This window comes from Oryx dammah, unplaced genomic scaffold (genome assembly GCF_014754425.2).
Source record: "Oryx dammah isolate SB20612 unplaced genomic scaffold, SCBI_Odam_1.1 HiC_scaffold_29, whole genome shotgun sequence".
Taxonomy (NCBI): domain Eukaryota; kingdom Metazoa; phylum Chordata; class Mammalia; order Artiodactyla; family Bovidae; genus Oryx; species Oryx dammah.
In genome coordinates this window covers 59858308-59884640 of record NW_024070213.1, presented here as the reverse complement: position 1 = coordinate 59884640, position 26333 = coordinate 59858308, and the positions used below count along the sequence as shown (strand labels likewise).

Sequence of the window (26333 nt, the reverse complement as noted above, 5' to 3'; positions counted from 1 at the left end):
ATTAAAATGTCTTAGTTTTGAACACATTTCTGAAACTTTGATCAGTTCAGTTCAGTTCAGTCGCTGTCTGACTCTTTGTGACTCCATGAATCGCAGCATGCCAAGCCTCCCTGTCCATCACCAACTCCCAGAGTTCACTCAGACTCACGTCCATCGAGTCCGTGATGCCATCCAGCCATCTCATCCTCTGTCATCCTCTTCTCCTCCTGCCCCCAATCCCTCCCAGCATCAGAGTCTTTTCTAATGAGTCAACTCTTTGCATGAGGTGGCCAAAGTATTGGAGTTTCAGTTTCAGCATCATTCTTTCCAAAGAACACCCAGGGCTGATCTCCTTCAGAATGGACTGGCTGGATCTCCTTGCAGTCCAAGGGACTCTCAAGAGTCTTCTCCAACACCGCAGTTCAAAAGCATCAATTCTTTGGCACTCAGCTTTCTTCACAGTCCAACTCTCACATCCATAAATGACTACTGGAAAAACCATAGCCTTGACTAGACAGAGCTTTGCCGGCAAAGTAATGTCTCTGCTTTTGAATATACTATCTAGGTTGGTCATAATTTCCTTCCAAGGAGTAAGTGTCTTTTAATTTCATGGCTGCAATCACCATCTGCAGTGATTTTGGAGCCCCAAAAAATAAAGCTTGACACTGTTTCCCATCTATTTTCCATGAAGTGATGGGACCAGATGCCATGATCTTTGTTTCCTGAATGTTGAGTTTTAAGCCAACTTTTTCACTCTCCTCTTTCACTTTAATCAAGAGGCTTTTTAGTTCCTCTTCACTTTCTGCCATAAAGGTGGTGTCATCTGCATATCTGAGGTTATTGATATTTCTCCCGGCAATCTTGATTCCAGCTTGTGCTTCTTCCAGCCCAGTGTTTGTCATGATGTATTCTGCATAACAGTTAAATAAGCAGGGTGACAATATACAGCCTTGACATATTCCTTTTCCTATTTGGAACCAGTCTGTTGTTCCATGTCCAGTTCTAACTGTTGCTTCCTGACCTGCATATAGGTTTCTCAAGATAGTAACATCTAAATTTTTTTGTAAGACTAAAGTACTATTTATTTATTTGTCTGTGCTGGATCTTAGCTCATTGCACGTGGGATCTTTGATCTTTAGTTGAGGCATGGAGGATCTAGCTCCCTGATCAGGATTTGAACCTGAGACCTCTGCATTGGGAAAGCAGAATCTTAGCCACTGGACCACCAGGAAACTTCCAAAGTTCTATTTTTAAGTCTTACCCATAAGACTTTTTTCTCATTTCTTTCCTTTCATTTCATAATTACCAGAGTACATGAAAGTAAAATTTATATTCTTAATAAAGTAGGAGACTGTTGTATGATTAATATTTTTGTTTACTCTCTTCACCATTTATTTTAGTTTAACTACTACCTTCTAACTTGCTTAACGACACAAGCATTTGAATATGTCTTTTAAAAGGGTCTTCAAATTTGTCTTTTGTGTGGCAAGGCTTCTGAGATGTTCTTTTATTTTACGATCACATTTAAATGTCTGATTTCTTAAGATGTAAAATTTGCTTTTCTGTCTTGTTTCAGGGCTTCCCCAAAGGCTCAGTGGGTAAAGAATCTGCCTACAATGCAGGAGACACAGGAAACTTAGGTTTGATCCCTGGCTTGGAAAGATCCCCTGGAGAAGGAAATGGCAACCCACTCCAGTATTCTTGCCTGAAAAATCCCATGGACAGTGGAGCCTGGCAGGCTGCAGTCCATAGGGTCACAAAGTCGGATATGACTGACCCGACTAAGCACATCTTGTTTCAGCATTCTTGGAGATATCCATCTTTCTCTAGTGTAGGAAATATACTATTATTTCCTTCTGTTAATCTTCTCTATACCTGTAACACTTATTATCTAGATTTTGGCATCTGCATTTGTTTTTTGGTGCTTATCTATCTACCTATCTATTGTTTTCCATTATCAACTTAATGTCTTGTTTTCTACTGCTTTCAGTTCAATTAAGTTCAGTCACAGTCATGTCCGACTCTTTGCCAACCCATGGACTGCAGCATGCCAGGCTTCTCTGTCTATCACCAATTCCTGGAGCTTACTCAAATTTATGTCCTTCAAGTCAGTGATGCGATCCAACCATCTCATCCTCTGTCATTCCCTTCTCCTTTCACCTTCAATCTTATCAGGGTCTTTTCAGAAGAGTCAGTTCTTTGCATCATGTGGCCAAAGTATTGGAGTTTCAGCTTCAGGATCAGTCCTTCCAATGAATATTCAGGACTGATTTCCTTTAGGACTGACTTGTTTGATCTGATCTTCTAGCTCATTTTTGTTTTAGTTCTTTCTTTCCTGGTATTAATCTCATCTTTATTTCATTTATGTTTTTCAGCAGTATTTTTTACCTAGTTATGTTTATAAGGTTTTATCCTTCATTTAATCAGTATCATTCCTATCCTTTTGAGGAACTTATACTTATTTTCCAAACAGGAAAAGAAATACTTCAAGGCTGTATATTGTCACCCTGCTTATTTAACTTTTATGCAGAGTACATCATGAAGCAGAAGCTGGAATCAGGATTGTCGGGAGAGATATCAATAAGCTCAGATATGCAGATGACACCACCTTTATGGCAGAAAGTGAAGAGGAACTAAAAAGCCTCTTGATGAGAGTGAAAGAGGAGAGTGAAAAAGTTGACTTAAAGCTCAACATTCAGAAAACGAAGATCATGGCATCTGGTTCCATCACTTCATGGCAAATAGATGGGGAAACAGTGGAAACAGTGTCAGACTTTATTTTTTGGGGCTCCCAAATCACTGCAGATGGTGATTGTAGCCATGAAATTAAAAGACGCTTACTCCTTGGAAGAAAACTTATGACCAACCTAGATAGCATATTGAAAAGCAGAGACATTACTTTGCCAAAAAGGTCCGTCTAGTCATGTATCCAGTAGTCATGTATGGATGTGAGAGTTGGACTGTGAAGAAAGCTGAGCGCCAAAGAATTGATGCTTTTGAACTGTGGTGTTGGAGAAGATTCTTGAGAGTCCCTTGGACTGCAAGGAGATCCAACCAGTCCATTCTAAAGGAGATCAGCCCTGGGTGTTCTTTGGAAAGAATGATGCTGAAACTGAAACTCCAATACTTTGGCCACCTCATGCAAAGAGTTGACTCATTAGAAAAGACTCTGATGCTGGGAGGGATTGGGGGCAGGGCGAGAAGGGGACGACAGAGGATGAGATGGCTGGATGGCATCACCGACTTGATGGACGTGAGTCTGTGTGAACTCTGGGAGATGGTGATGGACAGGGAAGTCTGGCATGCTGCAATTCATGGGGTCACAAAGAGTTGGACACGACTGAGCGACTGAACTGAACTGAACTGATACTTATTTTAATCTCTTGATGCTTTTTTTCTTTGGATCATATATTGTCTTTTGTGTAATCTTGTCCCCAGCCCTTACTGTACCCCACAGTGGATGCATTCCTCAGATGGGTATTTCTTTTGGCTTCTGAACTCATGTCCTCTGCATAGCTTTGGCTATCCTGTCCAATTATGTGTGTGAGCTGAAGCTTAAGCCCTGGTCTGTGAACTTCTGGATGAATTTAAAGAAATGACAAAGCTGATCCTCAGGTCAGAATGTCCAAGTCATTATAGAACAGTTCTTACCTTACTTGGCTTCTTAAAAAGTTCTTTAAAATTTTTTTAAATTTTATTTTAAACTCTTTGCAAGAAACAGCATTCAGAAAAGACCATCTGTTTAGATTTGTAATTCATATGTCCACAACCTTGGGGATTTGAGGGAGAGGATAGAGGAATGAACGCCCAGTGTTTTTATTATCTTCTTACCTTTGCACTGCTCTGATATTATCTTGAGAATACTAGGTAGGTAAAGCTGTTTCTTTTGATTCCTGTCTACAGTGGTGATAGGAGAGATAAAGCCTACCAACCTACACATTTAGACATTGAACATTTCAAAGATTCAGCTGCAGAATCAGTAAATTCATTCCTTTGCTTTGTGACTTGAGTTACATACCCAGTAACTATTGACAGAAAGCTAGCAAGATGAACAGTTTCAGAAGAGCATGACTTGTGTTTTTATTTTTCTCTCTTTTTTGAACAAGTACATTTATTTGTTTATTTATTTATTTAAAGCACCTGTCATTTCCAGATTTATTTTTTATTTTTTATTTTTTTATTTTACTTTACAATTCTGTATTGGTTTTGCCATACATTGACATGAATCCACCACAGGTGTACATGCGTTCCCAAACATGAACCCTCCTCCCACCCTCCCCCCCACATCATTTCTCTGGGTCATCCCCGTGTACCAGCCCCAAGCGTGCTGTATCCTGCATCGGACATAGACTGGCAATTCGATTCTTACATGATATTATACATGCTTCAATGCCATTCTCCCAAATCATCTCACCCTCTCCCTCTCCCTCTGAGCCCAAAAGTCCGCTATACACATCTGTGTCTTTTTTGCTGTCCTGCATACAGGGTCATCATTGCCATCTTTCTAAATTCCATATATATGTGTTAGTATACTGTATTGGTGTTTTTCTTTCTGGCTTACTTCACTCTGTATAATTGGCTCCAGTTTCATCCATCTCATCAGAACTGATTCGAATGTATTCTTTTTAATGGCTGAGTAATACTCCATTGTGTATATGTACCACAGCTTTCTTATCCATTCATCTGCTGATGGACATCTATGTTGTTTCCATGTCCTGGCTATTATAAACAGTGCTGCGATGAACATTGGGGTACATGTGTCTCTTTCAATTCTGGTTTCCTCAGTGTGTATGCCCAGCAGTGGGTGAACAAGTACATTTAAAAGGTGATACATTCCTTCCAAAATTCATTTCTAAATGTTTATATTATGAAGACTGGGTGAAGCCCTGGCTAGTGTCCTTGTACTTTGATTTACACCAAGTACTCTTCTTCTTCATCTCATTTATACTCAGAGATATCCATGTCACATGGGGTTGATGGTAGCCTAGTCCTAACAATCTGCTGCCAAGTGTTCTGCCTTGCTTTATCAAATGTGTGACTAATCTAGCTATCCAAGGATGCAATAATCTAGCTATCCAAGGATACATATGTCTTATGCAAATGGACATAAGAGGAATAGAAATAAACTGGTCTTGTTGCACAGGGATTTCAAATCGAATAACCAGCATTTTTACAGTCCTGCTTATGTTAAACCAATCAATTTAATGCTTATTCTTACTAGTTAAGCCTGAGTTTCTTGAAAAAGACATTGATTATATTGACATCCATATTGTTATAATGGATGTCATTTCTTAAACATAATAAATAATGACTTAAAACTTTTATGCCTATTATTTTATTTAATTCTCAAAACTACCCTATAAGATAGACACTATATTATCCACATTTTAGAGTTGAGAAAAATAAGCTTTAGGCAGGTGAAAAACTGTTTCAAGGAGACTTGGGTAGAAGGTTGAAAATCTGGGATTTGAAATAAAGCCTGTGTTTTCAACCACTGTATGGCATTGTCTTCCATTTCACCATGGGCTTTGGTAGAAATGTGGATATGGGGGAAGTTAATGATTCAGGTGTGATCATTTGAGAACATTTCTCTATTAATTAATAATTCAGTAAATTTGGAATAAATTAAAAGGCATAATTAATCCCTAACTTGGACTTTCCTGTAGCTCAAACAGTAAAGAATCTGCCTGTGATGCAGGAGTCCAGGGTTCGATCCCTGGGTTGGGAAGTTCCTCTGGAGAAGGTAATGGCAATCCACTCCAGTATTCTTGCTTGGAGAACTTCAAGGACAGAGAAGACTGGCAGGCTACAGTCAGTGGGGTTGCAAAGAGTCAGACATGACTGAGCAACTAACACAATCCCTAGCTTAGCCATTAAGGAAACCCAGATATTCAAAATAGCCATGGCTTACAAAAAAGGTCATTTATTAAAAATATTATACACTCTTCACTATCTTCTGTGGTTTTGGAAATTTTCTCTCATGATCAGGCTGGTATAGTTTTTTCCTTAAGTGGCTAAGAAGCATCATTCCACTCAATATTATTACCATGTCTAAAACATGTGAATACATCAGATGATGCTCCATTTGCATCTCAATCAGCATTCTGCAATGAATTAGGGTGTTACTAAACTATGTATAAATAATCAGCTTCCCAAAATGTCCTAAGTTCCATTGACGTTGAGTTCCTACCATCACCTCTTCAAATTCAGTTTGTTGTTACCTAAAATCCATGTGTGGAATTCTTGGTAGGGTAGTCTGTTCCCAGTTGGTTGTGAAGATTCATAATTTGGAACATTTTAGATATAAAACTGTGTGATACTTTATATTTTTTTCACTTTATAAAACAGGTATCCATGGGTTATGTAAAAAAAGCAAAAATTTGGGGAAAAGTTGAAAGAATGAAGCCATATCACAAAATTTGTCCTTTATAATACCTAACAAAAGTAAATAGATGAAAATTAAATTGTGATTGAAAAAAATTTTTTCAAAGACTACCAAAGAGAGAGAGAGACAGAGTGGGTAACTCAGTCATTAACTTAGAAAGATGTCAGCTATGAACAGCAACAACAGGTAAGAGGATGTAAACCTTGCCTCTAGAACTCTACAACTTTTAGAAAATGAATGTGTAAGTTGACAAAATCTTGAGAGTTTTTCCCTCATTTGTAGAAAAGTGGACCTAATTTACAGGAGGATGGTAGTTTCAATGGCTACAGTTGTAAGATAAATGAAAAAGAGAAGGAGAATAAAAAATATTTTCGCTTTAATAGAAGCATGGCTCCACAGCTCCATAATGAAGAACAGTAATGCTAGATTTCTTTAGAAACAATGTTCATAGCACCACTTCCTTTCTTAAAACATCTGTTGACTCACAATGTCCACTTTACTCCAGAAAACAGCTAGTTCTTTCCAGTTGTTCTTTTTGGACTTTCTCATTCATCCTTCTCTATTAACACTTACCATATTCTTTTATTTTTTATAAACTTATGACTTGGGGCTTCCCAGATAGAGCTAGTGGTAAGGAACCCATATTCTAATGCAGGAGACATAAAGATGCTGGTTCAATTCTTGAGTGGGGAAGACCCCCGGAGGAGGGCATGGCAACCCACTGCAGTACTCTTGCCTGGAGAATCCCACAGAAAGAGAAGCCTGGCAAGCTACAGTCCATAGTGTCACAAAGAGTCAGACACGATTGAAGCAACTTAGCACACACGCACACACTCAAGCTTGTGGCTTATAAGTAACTTGCAAACTTGACAATTTACAGTTTATATACATTTCTATCACATTACACTATAGATTCCCTGAAATTAGGACATATGCCTTTCATAATTTTATCCTTAAATGCCAGTCAGCATTTGAATTATAGTAGACACTCAATACATATTTACTAAATGAAGTATATCTTTCCTTGAAGTGTATTTTGTTTTGTTAAAGCTTTGCAATCTTTTTGATGGTGTCCTTGAAGGCTTGTTTCACTTGCTGATTTCTTAGAGTGTAAATGAAGGGATTTAACAAGGGAGTAATTGAAGTAATGAGCACGGCTATTCCTTTGTTGAAAGCACCTTCTTCTTTTGCAGAAGGATTAATGTACATAAACATGCAGCTGCCATAAGAGAGCGAGATGACAATCATGTGGGAGGAACAAGTGGAAAAAGCCTTTGCCCTTTGCTGAGAAGAAGGAATCCTCAGAATGGTCCTGATAATATATGTATAAGAAAGTGTCACCAGCACCAGAGTAACCACCAAAGTCACAACTGCCAAGGAGATGACCATCAGTTCTAAGAGGCTTGTGTCTGAGCAGGCGAGCTCCAGGAGGGGCCCATAGTCACAGTAATAGTGATTCAGAACGTTGGAGGCACAGAAATCCACCTGGCTCATTAAGATGATTGGGGGAAAGATAGCTAGGAATCCCCCTAGCCAAGAGCAGAACACAAGTTGTATGCAGACTCTGCTGTTCATGATGGTCAGGTAGTGCAGGGGTTTGCAGATGGCCACATAGCGGTCATAGGACATAGAAGCCAGGAGGTAAAACTCTGTTGCCCCAAGAAATATAGCAAAAAAATATTGAATTAAGCATCCAGCAAAGCTGATGGCTTTATTTCCTGTTGTCATGCTGGTCAGAAATCTGGGAATAAAAATGGATGTGAAGGAAACTTCTAAGAAGGAGAAATTTCGGAGGAAGAAATACATGGGGGTCTGGAGGTGAGAATCTACTAGAGTGAGAATGATGATAGTCAGATTTCCTAGGACACTTAGCATGTAGGTGAGAAACAGAAAGATGAATATCACTGCCTGGACCTCAGGTTGATTTGTGAGGCCCAACAAAATAAACTCAGTAAATGTGGTTCGGTTTTTCATTGTTGACCTTCAGTAGATCTAAAGGGAATAGGTGAAAATGATGAAAACTAAAGTTTCTTGGGGTTGGGGAGATAAAGCTCATTGTAATCAACAGAATCAGGTCATATATAACTCTCCATTCAGTTGGCCCAAACCAGTGTCCATTGGACTAGACTTGTTCCATGGAAGCCCTCCTGTTACTCCTGTAAATGAACTTATTCCTAAAGTCTTTGTAATTCCTAAAGTTGATCTATTCCTGCACACATAAGAGAATTACTACATAATAATTACTTAATTTTTTTCAGAAGAATAAAATTTTGTACCCATCTTTTCCTTCCAAAATGTTTACAAAGTCTCTATATTGAAGTCACATTTCTCTGACTCTATTAATCTACTTCTGGGCACTTGGTAGAAATATCTCTATCTGATTCTATTTTCTGTGCTTCCCTCTCCCCTCTGGTGCTTTCCCTATATTATTTCCCCTTCCCTGTAATATTCCCCCTCCTTGTACTATTTAATGTTTAGATGGATACCTGCCACAGATCCTCATCTCCATTACTATATAAATCTCTGACTTCCCTTGTTCCAGCAACCAATAGAAATTTCCCCAAGTAGATAATTCTGAAGATCTTGATACATAACTGATATTTCTAGACCCTCCCCTTTCCCAGGTGGCACATTTGGTAAAGAATCTGCCTGCTCATTGCAAGATACACAAGAGATACGGGTTTGACTCCTGGTTTGGGAAGATTCCCCTGGAGCAGAAAATGGCAACCCACTCCAGTATTTTTGCCAGAAAATTCCATGCACAGAGGAGCCTGGTGGGCTACAGTTCATGGGGTCACAAAGAGTTGGTCATAACTAAGCATGCACATACCAGTTCTTGTAGGGTGAATTTGTAACAGTGCTTTAGGACTTAAAGACCTTTAGTTCAATATTCTATCATTTTATTTTGACTACATGAACAAGTTTAAGGCATTAATAAATCATATTCATTAGCATTTACTTTTATTTCTCTGCCATTTTCAAAGTCTCCTATACACTGATTTGGACTATATTTCTGAGAATAGAAATCTCGAGAGATCCACCAACAGCATCTCAGAGTAGATTTTGCTCAAAGTCTCAAAGAGTCCTCAGTGCTTCAAATTTTCTTGGCATACAGAACCCAGGAAGAGGAACATTCATGTTTCTGACAATGAGTCCTGGTACATAAATTGGTAATCCCCAAGGAAGGAAATTTTACTGGTGGTATCCTGTGTGCCTGTTTAGGTTTTTCTGATTAAGAAGCAGAAACAATGTAAAATGCCTCTCTAATTCACACGTGTAAGAGTAAGAAAAATTAGACCTTCACAATCATTTTTTGTCAACCTCCCCATTATTCCATATAGCTTTTGGAGGTATTGACCTGTATCCCACTACAACCGTGACTTCCTTGTCTGTACTAACCTGTGGTCTTTGGCAAATGCTTCATTTTCATCCAGATTTTCACAGTTGGAGGATTTAATCGATCGATATTTATAGAATAATAACATCGTTTACTTTAAAACATTCAGTATTCTCACCCTCATTGATCTGATTGACTGTAGTGGGCTGTTTACCTGTTGTCCTCAAGAGGTAAATCAAAGGTGAGATGTGCCATGTGAGTCTCTGAGTTGTATAAAATTTAGTATTTTTAAAAATTGGCTTTCCATCCACATTCAATTATTTTTTAAATGGAAGTACCCAAGTTTTTAGAGCTTAACTGGGAAGGAAGTGTATTGCTTCCATTCTTTGAATCTGGATCAGAGTCAAACCACAGTTTCTGAGACATAGAGTCCTTCACATGTATAATAAAAAAAGAGCAAATAATCACCCCCCTCTCCTGGCAATAATAGAATTAAAAAAGAGGACTTTAATAAGCTGAAAATGTTTCTTTTCTAAGAAAGATTATTGCAGAGTCTTTAGAAGGCAGGATATGGGTGGGCTTCTTTGCAGTTTCTATGTTCATTAGAGTGACATAGACTTTATTTGCTCTTTTTAGAGCAGGCACATGGGGATCAATTTCTTAAAGAAGTTAAAGATGCCCTGTGGACCCAAGTATAAAAGGTGCAAATAAACCTCAGTTGAGAGTTTGGAGAACAAATTGTAAACATGTGGCTGAGGAGAGAAGTTCCTGAGAGACCGTAAGGGTGTCATGAAAGAATCTGCCACAGTCATGAGGTTTGTGATGTTTAGAGTGATGGAGTGAGAACCCAGGGGATTGGTGTGCCTGCCCATCATTATTCCCATTGTTTTTCCCTTTAATAAACTAGTTGGCCAGTGCTCAAACTTGATATAAATGAATGTCACTTCACAGTGGATTATCACAACCTTGGGGCTTCCCTGGTGGCTTAGTGGTAAAGAACCCACCTGCCAATGCAGGAGATGTGGGTTTGATCCCTGGGTTGGGAAGATCCCCTGGAGAAAGAAATGGCAAACCAGTCCAGTATTCTTGTCTGGGAAATCCAATGGACAGAGGAGTCTGGTTGGGCTATGTCCGTGGGGTCTCAAAAGAGTTGGATACGAATTAGCAACTAAACAACACGCCATGGTATCCTCCACTAAGATCTGCATACTTATTATTTCTGAAATTAATACTACATCCAATCAGCACCTGGAAAATATTTTTTTATGGAAGATTTGATTTTATATATACATTCTAAAGTTCTACAGGCTCTCAGAGGCTATTTGCCTTCACCTTCTGAAGGAATAGTATGTTTTCACTTGCCTCCCTGTGAGATATTCCAACAACCTTGCCTATTGCACATAACTCTACAGGCAAGATCTTAACCACATCCAACTTATTCCAGGAATACAGCTGTGACATTATATTGATAACATCCTTCTGCAAGGAAATTCAAACAATGCTTTCACATGGGCTAAACAAAACTTTTCATAGAACTTTCTAATCAGAATTGGTCCACTGCATCCTATAAAATTCAAGGCCCCGCTACTGCACTAAAATTTCTGAACAATACTCCTCAGCCCAGGAATGATTTATACCTGATGTAGTAAGGAACCAATTCTCCAGTTTTATTAGCATTTGTTATTTTAAAGGAGTCTCAATATTTACATGCTTAATTGGTTTTCAGAAGCAACATGCTCGTCATTTAGGAATTTGATTTCAGTCCATTATGCTGCTCCTTACAAATGGACTCATTTTGTTTTGCTTTAAAAAATCAATTAATTTTAGAATTAGCATAATTGAATACAACATTGCATTAATACAAGATAATAAGTATATATATATTACAAAATGATCACCACAATAAGTCTAATTAATATCTGTCACCGTACATAGTTATAGAATTTTTTTTCTTGTGATAAAAGCTTTTTAAGATAGACTCTCCTAGCAACTTTCAAATATACAATACAGTACCAATAACTACAGTCACGGTACTATATAGTACATCTCCATAACTAATTTATTTTATAACTGGAAGTTTGTATATTTTGGCTCTCTTTACCCATTTCTCCCAGCTCAATCCCCCACCTTTGGCAATCACCAGTCTGTTCTCTGTATCTATCAGTTTAATTTTATTTATTGATTTATAAAAATTTTTATTAGAGAATAGTTGATTTACAGTGCTGTTAGTTTCAGGTGTATAGCAAATTGACTCAGTTATACATAAACACATATCTGCTCTTATTTAGATTCTTTTCCCATATAGATGATTACAGAGTATTGAGTAGAGTTCCCTGGGCTATATGGTAAGTCCTTAATAGTCATCTATTTTACTTTTTATTAAATGTTTTGTTTTGTGTTAGAGTATATCCAATTAATATGATAGTTTCAGGTAGACCAAGGCAAAGGGACTTAGCTACACATATACACACACACACATATACATACATACATATATACATACACACATATATACACCTATATGTATATACATGTACATGTATGTACATATACACACACATATCCATGTATCCATTTTCCCCCAAACTCCCATTCCATCCAGGCTGAAACATGACATTAAACAGAGTTCCCTGTGCTATATAGTAAGTCCTAGTTATCTATATTATGTATAGTAGTAGTGTGTACATATTAATCCCAGTCTCCCAATTTATCTCATTCCCCCTTACCCCACCTGGTAACCGTAAGTTTGTTTTCTATATCTGTGACTCTATTTCTGTTTTTTAAAGTGTGTTCATTTGTACTTTATTTTTAGATTCCATACATAAGGAGTATCATATGATATTTGTCTTTCTCTGCCTGTCTTACTTAAATTAGTATGATAATCTCTAGATCCATCCATATTGCTGCAAGTGGCATAATTTCATTCTTTTTAATGGCTGAGTAATATTCCATTGTTTCTATCTATCTATATACACCACATCTTCTTTATTCATTCTTCTGTCAATGGACATTTAGTTTGCTTCCATATCTTGGCTATTGTAAACAGTGCTGCCGTGAACACATGTAAGAGAGATCAAGCATTATTTGTTTTTCTCTGTCTGATCTATTCCACTTAGCATAATGCCCTTAAGGTCTCCCTATGTTGTTGCAAATGACAAGATTTTCTTCTTTTTTATGGCTAAATAGTCATGTATATCATATTTTCTTAACTCATTCATCTGTTAGAGGATACTTAGGTTGTTTCCATATCTTGGCTATTGTAAATAATGCTGCAATGGATATGGAGGGACAGGCACCTTTTCAAGTTAGTGTTTTCATTTTCTTCAAATAAATACCCAGAAGTGGAACTGATGGATCATATGATTTTTTTATTTTTAAATTTTTGAGGAAACTCTATTCTGTTTTTCCTAGTGGCTGAATGTAAATTGGCTTGCTTTGAATGGCTTGCCACCCCAAACCAAAAATCTCTAAATTGCAATAAAACAGGCACTTCTATCAGTGTCATTCAACCATCCCAACCCCCCAAACTTCTTCACTGTAGAGGCTTTGGCTACCTTATCTTGTTCTTTTTGGAGTCCCTGAATCAGTCATTGTTCATGGGTTCCTGCTGCAAAAAACTGCCTTCTCTGGCTGCACATTTCACAACATTAGAATGGCAACTGTTGGCTGTATAGTGGATGTTTCTTGGAATAAATGCTTTTACAAATCCTGAACCTTTGACTCTGCACCCAGTTGTTCGTTATGCCTTGGGTCTTTGAGGCACCACCCCACAAACTTGGCATGGCCACAGAAGCCTCATTATTCAAATGAAAATGCTACTTAGAGAGCCAAACCTGGGCCTTCTGGCATATCTCACCTGCAGGAGGAAATGATTTCCATGTCCTCAATTCTTTGCTAGATGCAGTGGTGCCTGAACAGGTCACCCCTCCCCCATATCCACTGGTCATTTGGGGAGCCTCTTGGGATCAACTGAGTGATCAGGAAATGGAATTCGTATACTTTATAGATTCAGCACCATCATCACACAGAATGAAGCCCTCTGAAAATCTTCTGCACGGGGACATCCCTAATCAAAAGTGGGACCCAGGGGTCAGCACAGTCATTTTATTTATTTATTTATTTTAATTGGAGGCTAATTACTTTACAATATTGTAGTGGTTTTTGCCATACATTGACATGAATCAGCCATGGGTGTACATGTGTTCCCCATCCTGAAACCCCCTCCCACCTCCCTCCCCATCCCATCCCCTCTGGGTCATCCCAGTGCACCACAGCACAGTCATTTTAATATTGGAGGATGTGATGGACAACAACTGGCCCCTTCACATTTTTATAGACTCTTGGTCTGTTGCCGACTGTATGGTCACATGGTCTGGCTAATGGCAGCAACAACAATCCCTTATCTAAGTTGTTTCACACTCTCTTTTGGGGTAAAGAACTCCAGGAATTTCTTGCATCACAGATACCCAAAATGCAAATCAAGGTTGCATACTAAAATTCAATTTTCAGAGCCTCATTACAATGCACAGGCTGATAAATTAGCTTGGATTTCTGAAACACACACTGGTACAGTCTTAGATTTGATGCCACTAATCTCTTCCTGGTGGGCCCATAAAATGCCAGTCCATAGTATGGCCTCTGCCTTCAAGGCCTGAGAAGAATTAAAGGGACTTCCCTTTCCCAGTGGGAACATAAGATAACACAGTGACTAACCCATGAATCTTATGAGGGAAAATGTGCCCCTGCCTATATAATGGAAGAAGATTATCTCCCTGGGGGATGGCCCTTAGAAAGTGAAGTTGCTCAGTCATGTCCGACTCTTTGTGACGCCATGGACTGTAGCCTATCAGGCTCCTCCATCCAAGAGTGCTGCAGTGGATTGCCATTTCCTTCTTCAGGGGATCTTTCCGACCCAGGAATCAAACCTGGGTCTCCCGCATTGCAGGCAGACGCTTTACCATCTGAGCCACCAGGGAAGCATGGGGGATGGCCCTTAGCCAGTGGCCATATAGATTTATGAGGCCACTGACTCCCTCTGCTGTCAGTTACTATTCTTGGATCATGGTAGACAATTGGAAATAGTATTCCCCTCTCCTTCCAGACATGCTACCATTGAAGCCACAATAAAAGACCTCAATGAGGCTATTCTTATACTTTTACTAAAATGAACTAAAGCTCTTGTTGGTAGTTTGTCAAGAGACTATGCTAGAAAATGCATGAATTAATGAATGACCTCAAGGGACCCTGACCCAGAACAATGTTGCTCAACACATTTCTTGGTTCTATTGATGATAAGAATGGTCTCTCTGATATTCAGCACAAATTGACCATGTTTCCCCACATTGTTAGCCTAAATGTTGAAGCCATTTAGGTCATCAGAGTCTAAAATGATGGTGACCACAGTCCTTGAGACTTCAGATTCTGCCGCTGCTTCAGCATGGTTGCTGTTTTGTGGTCCATTGCATCTTGGGCCAACTTGCTGCTGCCAGCTCTCAAAATCTGTGTACTGCTGTTCACTATTCAGCTCTCAGTTCTCTAAAACCTGATGAGAAGAAAATGATCCTTGTTCTAATACTCACATGCTGGTGATCATGTACTGGGGACCCTTGCTGATTTGCTACCTCCTGGGGGTGTGCTGCTCCTGTCTTCAATATCCTGCAGCAGGTCTGAAATCCAGCTCCCTCAGACTAGTGCACTCTCTGCTGTGATCCTGGGGAAAAGGGTCCTGGCCTTTGGGGAACCACAATTTCTTGTGGTAGCAGCCCTCTATAACAACTCTAGTGGGAAGGTGTTCTAATGCTGTTAAGAAATAAATTCTTCTCAGTGTGATCTCTAGACTTAAAGCACTCCAGTTGGGGCTTCCCTGGTTGTCCAAGGTCCCAATACAGTGGGCCTGGGTTTGATTCCTTGTCAGGGAACTAGATTCCACACACTGCAACTTAAAGAGACCAAAGAACCTGCATGCCGCAACTCAGACTCAGTGCAGCCAAATAAATAAATTAGTAAATAAATATTTACCAAGAAAAAGCAATCCAGTCAATATTCTAGCAGGATTTTTTTGTAGATATAGATAAGTTGATTTTAAAATTTACATATAAAGAAAGGCAAAGAAACTCGGATAGTATAAACAATTTTGAAAAGAATAACAAAACTGTACCATCCACACTATGTAATTTCCAGCCTGTGATGGAAAATAGATCATTTTTTTGGTGTGTGTGTGTGATCAGCTGGTTCTGTATTGCTGTAGAGTGGGCTGTGATCATACACTGTTTTCAACAGTAGTCATTTCAATCTCCTGCTGCATAGATCTTGTTGATTTATTTATATTAGATAATCCAGTTGCTGAATCCTTTGCCATGGCATATACTGAATGACTTTTACAATCCTGAAGACCACATATCAGGTACTGTAAGGCAGACAAACTTAGATAAAGGTTACTATTGCTAAGTCACTTTAGTTGTGTCCGACTCTGTGCGACCCCATAGATGGCAGCCCACCAGGCCCCCCATCCCTGGGATTCTATTAAAGTTTGCAAATTGTCATTGTCCTGGATTTCTAAATCTGGGCTACAAAAGCATGTCTTTGTTTTTTTTATTTGGTTCTACCTTAGATAACTATATATTTTAAAATATGGATGTATATTGTTTAATTTTGTAAGAATAATTTGTCATTGTACAACAGGGTGTGTTTACAATGGTACATACATTCTCTTGACAAAAGGAAATTTAAGGTTGTTTTGCCTTGATAGTTGAGATAGTTTGTCCTTATGTCTAAGTAAAACACATTGGAGGAACTCCATGAAGCCCCAGATTCCTTATTAATCAGACATTCCACTGACATTGGCACCATGATTGGAGCCGAGACTATTGAGGTTCAGAGCAATTTGTTTAAATCTCTTTCCAAATTTTTATAATACCTTCTAAAACCAGAATCCAAAGAAGTCTTAAGGCCAACCATGGAAGATATAATAGGAAATCACATTATGCACCATTCTTGCAACATTCTTATCCTCCTAGGTAAACATAATACCATTGAGGAAATAGCTCAACAAATTCAAAACACAGGATTAACCAATGAAGAAGAGGCAAATATGGGACCAATTATATGAACACTAGTTTATTTATTTTTATCTCTACCTCTCAAGCTTGTCCTATAAAAATTGTTCAACTACATAAAGCAAACTTCTCCTGTGGATCAAAATGACTGGAGGACTCTTGTAGCAATCATAGAACACTCCAGGAATGATATATACACATTTTATATGTGTACTCTTGGAGTCTGCTTACTTTGAGGGGACCAGACATTCACTGGTTTGCCACAATCCAATCTTTATAAGTTTATGGGAATGATTATAAAGGATTTCCAAAATTTCACATTACCTACTCTCCCAGTTGATGATATATGCTAGGTAAAGGCTCAATTGTTGGTGGGTAAAACTCACTTCCTCTTAAGGCATTTATCTGGACAATGTTACCTGCTGTATTTGTAGCATCTGAGATAATCTTTATCTAAGAATAACTCTTATCTGTGGGTCTCAGGAATTGTTCCTACATGTTGAAACATCTTATTGTTTAATTTTATGATACACAAATGTATTTTGAGTCTTGGTTTTTGATTTATTATCTTTTTGTAATGTTCTCCCATTGTTGTAATTCTTGTTGAGTGGTTATAACCCATTTTACTCTTAAAAATTACATCTCATTTCACATTTTAATCCATTAACCAACAGTGAATATAGGACAACTGTTGAACATACACAGAAGGCACTTGTACAGATGGAGTAGGAGGATGGAAGACTTAGAAGTGAGGTCTTCAGGATGAAAGAGAACTCAATAGAATGTTTAACAGACAAACATTTGAAAATAAGATACGGCAAAAGGCTTCCCTGGCAGCTCAGACGGTAAAGCGTCTGCCTACAATGCAGGAGACCTGGGTTCGATCCCTGGGTCGGGAAGGTTCTCTGGAGAAGGAAATGGCAATCCACTCCTGTACTCTTGCCTGGAAAATCCCATGGATGGAGGAGCCTGGTAGGCTACCGTCTATGGGGTGGCAAAGAGTCGGACATGACTGAGTGACTTCACTTTCAGACAAGTAAAAAAGCTGTTCAAGAAAATAATGTAATTGTATGGTACCATTTGTATTTATTGAAGAAGGAAGTGGCAACCCATTCCAGTACTCTTGCCTGGAAAATTCCATAGACAGAGGAGCCTGGCGGGCTACAGTCCATGGGGTTGCAAAAGAGTTGGACATGACTGAGTGATGGAGCTAATTTCTTTAAAATGTTCAAAGTCTCCCACCTGTGCATTTAAAATACAATTGATCTATAACATAGGGATCTATACCCAGTGCTAGGTGACAACCTAGAAGGGTGGGATGGGGGTTGGGGGGAGGAAGATTCAAGAGGCAGGAGACATATATATACTTATGGCTGGTTAATGTTGTTGTATGGCAGAAGTCAGTTATCCTCCAATTAGAAATAAATTAAAAAAACACAATTGAGGAAGCTTTTCAGAAGAAATCATAAGACACTAATTCTAGGGAAAATATCAAACAGCACAGATGGTGGATTATTATTATTATGAAAAGAGGCACAGTGAAATGCTTCCACTTGCCAGGCAAGTAGATTCAAGATTTTTCTAGTTCTCGTTATTTCCTTCAGTGTCTACCTTGCATGTCTAAAACTTTAATTTCTTTTTAAATTAGGTATGACAGTCTTTTCCTTCTCTACATGACCTCTAGTTGTCTGGCATTACTAGATTGAAATAATTTTGAACTTCATTTATAAAACTTTGAAAGTATAGTGAACCTTTTTAACACTGCTAATTCAACTGCTTTGCTTCCACTTCTGACAATTTTTATGCCTATAATTTCTGACTTCCAGGGGGACATTTTACTTCCTTTTCTATAATATCTCTTTATTTCCTTTCTCCCTTCTTTCCTTTCTCCTACCCTTCTTCTCTTTCCACGGTCTCCTTCCTCCTCTTCCTCTTTCATCTCTCTGATGGCTACTATTGGTAGACTTTATTTCAGAATATCCTTGATTGGAAACTATTTTTCATACTGTTTCCTAAGTCTGTGCTCTTCAATCACTCTGACATAAAAACCAGACATTTCTGTTCAAACCTCACTTGTTCCTTGGATAGCTTGCTCAAATTTACCTTTAAATTAATCTTACATTTCATATGTCCTAAAGCTGAGTCCATTGGCACACTGATAAATACTTCTCATACATTTATTTTTTCATCTGTATTTCAAAACAAATGATTAAATATAACTTGTGAGTATATGTTTTTCTCTTGAATCCTTCATTTGATTTATGGCTTTATCAACCATGCAGTCTTCCAAGCTGGAAAACTTTCTCATCTCTGTCCACTACATTGCTTGAATTAAGGTAGTAATTGTGTCCTTTTCCTCTATCTTATGGACCATAATGAAACCTTTACTGTTGTTTGCTTGAATGCTATTCTTGATTAATTGCTTGTTAGTCATCTTGTATGTAAAAGTTAATTTATTCACTGCTTTAGTATATTCCTCATAAAGCAAAATTGATATATCACTTTCTTATAATTTCTCTTGGCTTAGTAATACTTAGTCAACTCTTAAATGTGCAATAAATATCTTCACTACTGGGCTCCTACCATCCACTCTAAATTAATATCCTCCTACTCTTCCCATTATACACTATTTTTGCCTCTCAAATGTCTCAAAAGTGAGAAATCATGATATCAAGAGCAAAGCTGTCTCAAATAATTTTTTATGGCATCTCATTTCTTTCTTTGTAATAGCATTTAATAAGTTTCATTATAATTTATATGCTTTTATATCTCTCTATGATACGGGCCTGGAGGTTCTTAGAAATTTGGGAGCTATGTTTCTTGTATTTCTATTCTCAGTGCCCAGAATATTCCTTGAAACACAGTCAACACTTATTAGATATGTAGTAACTCAATTATTTATTAATTTTATTAATTAAAGTATAAATTTTGATTATTAAAATTTTGTAATTTTTTTTTACTGTGTTCTTAAAAGCTTGCTTCACCTGCTGATTCTTTAGCGTATAAATAAAGGGGTTCAACAAAGGGCTAACTGAAATCATGAGCAGAGATATTTCCTTGTTGAAATTCCCTCCTTTTTTTGGTGATGGGTTCATGTATTAAAAAGATGCAGCTGCCATAAGAGAGTGAGATGACAATCATGTGAGAGGAACAAGTGGCAGAAGCCTTTGTCCTTTGCTGGGCAGAAGGAATCCTCAGAATGGTCCTGATAATATATATGTAAGAAAGTATCACCAGCACCAGAGTAACCACCAAAGTCACAACTGCTAAGAAGATGACTATGAATTCTAAAAGGCTTGTGTCTGAGCAGGCAACCTCTAGGAGGGGTCTATAGTCACAGTAATATTGATTTAGAACATTGGAGGCACAGGAATCCATCTGGCTTATCAGGATAATTGGTGGCAAGATAGCCAGGGCTCCCCCTAGCCAGGAGCAGAACACAAATTGTATGCAGACTCTGCTGCTCATGATGGTCAGGTAATGCAGGGGTTTGCAGATGGCCACATAGTGGTCATAGGACATAGAAGTCAGAAGGTAAAACTCTGTTGCCCCTAGGAATATAGCAAAAAAATACTGAGTCAAGCAGCCAGCAAAGCTGTCGTCAAGCTGGTCAGAAGCCTGGGAATAAAAATGGATGTGAAGGAAACTTCTAAGAAGGAGAAATTCCGGAGGAAGAAATACATGGGAGTCTTGAGGTGAGCGTCCACCAGAGTGAGTATGATGATAGTCAGATTTCCTAAGATGCTTAGCAAGTAGGCGAGGAACAGAAAGATGAATATCACCACCTGGGTTCAGGTTGATTTGTGAGGCCCAACAAAATAAAGTCAGTAAATGTGGTTTGGTTTTCATTGTTGACCTTCAGTAGATCTAAAGGGAAAAGGGAAGGTCAGTGATGAAAACTGGTGTTTCTCAGGCTAGGAAAAAATGAAGTTAACTGCAACCAACAGAATCAGGTCATATTATCAACTCTTCATCCAAATTGGCCCAAAGTGGCATCCCTCTGGACTAAGGATGGCTCATTGGAAGACCCAGGGTTCCTATGTAAGTGGCTTCATTCATAAAGCTCTTTTTTCGGCAAGTGAATATTTTAATGGATCAATATTTTCACATTACAACATGAATAAAATTGATTAAATACAAAGAATGATCTAAAATACACACAGGAATGATGTGCATAGAGAATTTATATAAGGGAGTAAAAACACTAAAACATAAAATATTGTTTCAATTAATAAAGCTTTTGTCATTTCTCTGATTCCTGGGTTCTTAACACAGACATGTCACACAAGAATGACTTTGTCTTTCCCTTACTTACTTATGAAATATTCATAAATTTCCTACATTTAAATAATTTTATCTGATTTTAGTTCTCTATGTCTTTTTTACTTCTATGTTCTTGGTGTAAATTTTTCTCTTTGTTCTTCTTTTCTCTTCTTTTTTTTGTTCCCCTTCATACACTACCTGATACTTCATCATATATGTAGCTGACCCTCATCTCCTTCACAGTCTAGTTGCCTGGTTTCCTCTTTAAAGTAACCTGTGGAAATTCTCCCAATATAGGCAATGCTATAAACCCCAAATCCAAAGCTGTTTGTTTTTGCTACCTTCCTGATTTTTTTTGGATGAATGTCTATTTGGCCTTTAAGATTATGAGACTGTCTCAGAATGCTTTCATTTTATACCATAAGTGTTTTCCTATGTCCAGGCTTCTGCCATCACTAAATTGTATTGATATGCATTAAGCCTTATGCTTTATGGGCTTCCCTGGTGGCTCAGATGGTAAAGAATTTGCCTGCAATACAAGGGACCTGGGTTTGATCCCTGGGTCAGAAAGATCCCCTGGAGAAGGGAATGTCAACCCACTCTAATATTCTTGCCTGGAGGATTGCATGGACAGAGGAAACTGGCAGGCTGCAGTCCACGGCGTTTGCAAAGAATTGGACATGACTGAGTGACTAACACTTTCACTTTTCACTTACATTTCATTGCCAGAGTCTTCTGGGCACTGATTTGGCATACAACTGGGGAGAGAGATATTGTGGCAGTCATAGGACATAGCTCCCAGAATGGATTTTGCTCAAAGTTTTGAAGACTGCTGAATGATATCTAGGAATAGAGACTGGTTATAAATCTCAAAAATATGTGTTTCCACTGTTCTTAGAGCATAGAAATGAGGAAATTGATGCCAGTATTATTGGTTATAATTGTTCTTTGTAGATATACTGGTAGTCACTAAGGAAGGCAAACTTGATAGTTACATATTTTTGCACTTGATAGAATATTAAAAATATTCTTGTGGCAAAGGACATTTTAAGGGATCCTTTAATCAACTTGTATGGTTAGTTAGAAAATTCATATACTTTCAGACATCACTAATATCCCATGATGGCCATACATGAATATTGAGAGACCAGGTAAGGTGAAACCTGAATCTAGCTTTCTCAGATCTGGATCTTATTTCCCTGATTGTACTCACCTGAAATTTTTAACAGTAGCTTTACAGTTTCTTTCAGAATTTCACAATGGTAAAATTTCATGGTCTATGTCCACTAATGATTACATCAGTGATTTTGGAAACTAGAAACATAAAGTGCTTATACTATTCATAGTTTGAATGACTGTGGTGGTCTGTTTACCTGGTTGATACTAAAAGATGAATCAAAGGTGAGATTCACATAGTCTACAAATAGCAAAAAATTAGCATAATTTATTTGTATTGTCTTGCCTTATCCCGCCATGCTCTTTCATGGCAGTACTCAACCTTATAAGGTTTAACTAAATAGTAAGAGAATTATTTTCTCTATTACTTCAAATAATTCAAATTTGATTAAACCTCAGTTCTTGAGAGACAGGGTTCTACTTAACAGGGGCAAAATAGCATACCAAAAAACTGTAAAAAGTAGCAGTGATAGGATTAAAAAGGAGGACTGATCAGACTGAAAATACCCTAAATTTTCTAATTTGTGATAAATTATGTTGCTCTCCCTAGAAGCCAAGATATGGACTTCTTTGCAGATCCTGTGTTATCAACAGTGACCCAGGTTTTATCTGTTCCTTTTAGAGAATGCACAAGGGGATCAATTTCCCTAAGAAGCTAAAGGTGCCCTGTGGACTCAAGTTCAGAGGTGTTCAGTTCAGTTCAGTTCAGTTCAGTCGCTCAGTTGTGTCCGACTCTTTGCGACCCCATGAATCGCAGCACACCAGGCCTCCCTGTCCATCACAAACTCCTGGAGTTTACTCAGACTCACGTCCATCAAGTCAGTGATGCCATCCAGCCATCTCATCCTCTGTCGTCCCCTTCTCCTGCCTCCAATCCCTCCCAGCATCAATCTTTTCCAATGAGTCATTTCTTTGCATGAGGTAGCCAAAGTACTGGAGTTTCAGCTTTAGCATCATTCCTTCCAAAGAACACCCAGGGCTGATCTCCTTTAGGAAGGACTGGTTGGATCTCCTTACTGTCCAAAGGACTCTCAAGAATTGTCTCCAACACCACAGTTCAAAAGCATCAATTCTTCGGCACTCAGCTTTCTTTATAGTCCAACTCTCACATCCATACATGACTACTCGAAAAATCATAGCTTTGACTAGACAGATCTTTGTTGGCAAAGTAATGTCTCTGCTTTTGAATATGCTATCTAGGTTGGTCATAACTTTTCTTCCAAGGAGTAAGCGTCTTGTAATATCATGGCTGCACTCACCATCTGCAGTGATTTTGGAGACCAGAAAAATAAAGTCTGCCACTGTTTCCACTGTTTCTCCATCTATTTCCCATGAAGTGATGGGACTGGATGCCATGATCTTAGTTTTCTGAATGTTGAGCATTAAGCCAACTTTTCACTCTCCTCTTTCACTTTCATCAAGAGGCTGTTTAGTTCTTCTTCACTTTCTTCCATATGGGTGGTGTCATCTGCATATCTGAGGTTATTGATACTTCTCCCAGCACTCTTGATTCCAGCTTGTGCTTCTTCCAGCCCAGCGTTTCTCATGTACTCTACGTAGAAGTTAAATAAGCAGGGTGACATCATACAGCCTTGATGTACTCCCTTCCCTATTTGGAACCAGTCTGTTGTTCCATGTCCAGTTCTAACTGTTGCTTCCTGACCTGCTTATTTATCTCTCAGTAAATAAATATGGGGCTTTCCTAGTGTTTCAGACAGTAAAGAATCCTCCTGCAATGCAGAAGACTCCAGTTTGATCCCTGGGTTGGGGAGATCCCCTGGAGAAGGAAATGGCAACCCACTCCAGTATCTTGCCTGGGAAATCTCATGGACAGAGGAGACTGGCATGCTACAGTCCCTGGGGTCATAAAGAGTTGGGACATACCTGAGTGACTAACATTTTCAACATTAGGTGAGTAGCTATGTAATCCTCCAGTCTTAAGAAAGTGTATATGAGTCGTGTCTGACTCTTTGCGACCCTGTGGACTGTAGTCCAGTAGGCTCCTCAGTCCATGGGATTCTCCAGGCAAGAATACTGGAGTGGATTGCCATTTCCTTCTCCAGGGGATCTTCCCAACCCAGGGATCGAACCCAGGTCTCCTGCATTGCAGGCAGACGCTTTAACCTCTGAGCCACCAGGGAAACGCTCAACCTTTATTAGTAAACCTTTATTAGCCCACAGGACAGAGGAACCTGGTGGGCTACAGTCCTTGGGATTTCAAAGAGTTAGACGTGACTGAGCGACTAACACAAATAAATAATAAGTATATTAGATCTCCTCACCCTATGTCTAATCACTGCAGTGACATGAAGATAGCCAAGTCAGATATCCTGTGTGAGCAATTCTAAACCCACAGGCAACGCATGCATGCTAAGTCGCTTCAGTCGTGTCCGAATCTGTCCAACACCATGGTCTGTAGCCCGCCAGGCTCCTCTGTCCATGGGGTTTTCCAGGCAAGAATACTGGAGTGGGTTGCCATGCCCTCCTGCTGGGGAATCTTCTGAATCCAGGGATTGAACTTTCTTCTCCTATATCTCCAGCATTGGCAGGTGGGTTCTTTACCACTAACGCCACCTGGGAAGCCCATAGGCAATAGATGAGGAGAAATAATTCTCTGCTTATAAAGGAAAAGGAGGCAGTTGTCTGCTCCCTTCTAGAAAGGGTCTTCTTTTTACTCTAGCCATTTGATAGGTAAATGAAATGTCTCCAGGAGTCAGATAGATCCATGCAGGTCTTAGCTTTTACAATTTAGAGATGGCAGCCAAGTTCCCGAGTTTCCTTCTTCCTTGATGTGTAAAATAATTAGGGAAACAATTCTAGTCTTCCTGGAACCTTGGTGTTTAACCTAAAGACAGTCTTTGGCTGTAACCATTTGACTTGCTAGAGGAGACAGAAATTTATTATTATCTTTTTGGATCAGAGCAATTAACTAGCCAAATGGCTGTAGACCTAATTCTTAAGGCAGGAGAAGATTTGGGAATTGGCATTCTCAACTGCCAATTACATTCCCAAATGCCAACCAAAAGAATTGACATTTTACAGGAACCATAAGAAATCCAGGGAAAATTCATACTCCCACATTTATCTGAATACTCTTCTAGACTCATTTTCTAATGTTTTTTTGATGAATGGAAACTTCCTAATTGTAAAATAGTTCAGTTTACCATACTTTAAAAAGTTATTTTTTTAGGCTTTAAAAAACGATTAATGCTTTCTGTTTTTAGTTTAAAAAAATATTATTTAACCACATGGAACTCTGCTCAATATTCTGTAAGAACCTAAATGGGAAAAGAATTAGAAAAGATTAGAAAAAAATAGATACATGTATATGTATAACTGGTGACGAAGGAAATGGCAACCCGCTCCACTAGTGTCAGACATGACTAAGCAGCTAAAATAACAACAACAGCATATGTATAACTGAATCACTTTGCTGTATACCTGAAACTAACACAACATTGTTAATCAACTACACTCCAATATATAAAAAAAATTCTTTACCCCTAGATCATGGAAATATTTTTCTAATTTTCATCTAGAAGATTTGTTATTTTTCTTTTCACATTTTTAAGATTAGAGTCTGATCATCTATTAAGAAAAAAGCCGTACTACCCAAAGCAATCTATAGATTCAATGCAATCCCTATCAAGCTAGCAACAGTATTTTTCACAGAGCTAGAACAAATAATTTCACAATTTGTATGGAAATACAAAAAACCTTGAATAGCCAAAGCAATCTTGAGAAAGAAGAATGGAACTGGAGGAATCAACCTGCCTGACTTCAGGCTCTACTACAAAGCCACAGTCATCAAGACAGTATGGTACTGGCACAAAGACAGAAATATAGATCAATGGAACAAAACAGAAAGCCCAGAGATAAACCCATGCACCTATGGACACCTTATCTTCTACAAAGGAGGCAAGAATATACAATGGATTAAAGACAATCTCTTTAACAAGTGGTGCTGGGAAAATTGGTCAACCACTTGTAAAAGAATGAAACTAGAACACTTTCTAACACCACACACAAAAATAAACTCAAAATGGATTAAAGATCTAAACATAAGACCAGAAACTATAAAACTCCTAGAGGAGAACATAGGCAAAACACTCCGACATAAATCACAGCAGCATCCTCT

The 26333-nt window shown here is 38.5% G+C and overlaps 1 protein-coding gene and 1 pseudogene across 1 annotated transcript; both read right to left on the bottom strand.

The window, feature by feature from the left end:
• Positions 1–7408: 7408 nt before the first annotated feature.
• Positions 7409–8338, bottom strand: LOC120857399 (olfactory receptor 6C4). The gene has a single exon (XM_040232837.1). It carries the CDS (start codon positions 8336–8338, stop codon positions 7409–7411), a length of 930 nt encoding a protein of 309 aa, XP_040088771.1.
• Positions 8339–19710: 11372 nt separating this feature from the next.
• Positions 19711–22293, bottom strand: LOC120858052 (annotated as a pseudogene).
• Positions 22294–26333: the final 4040 nt, after the last annotated feature.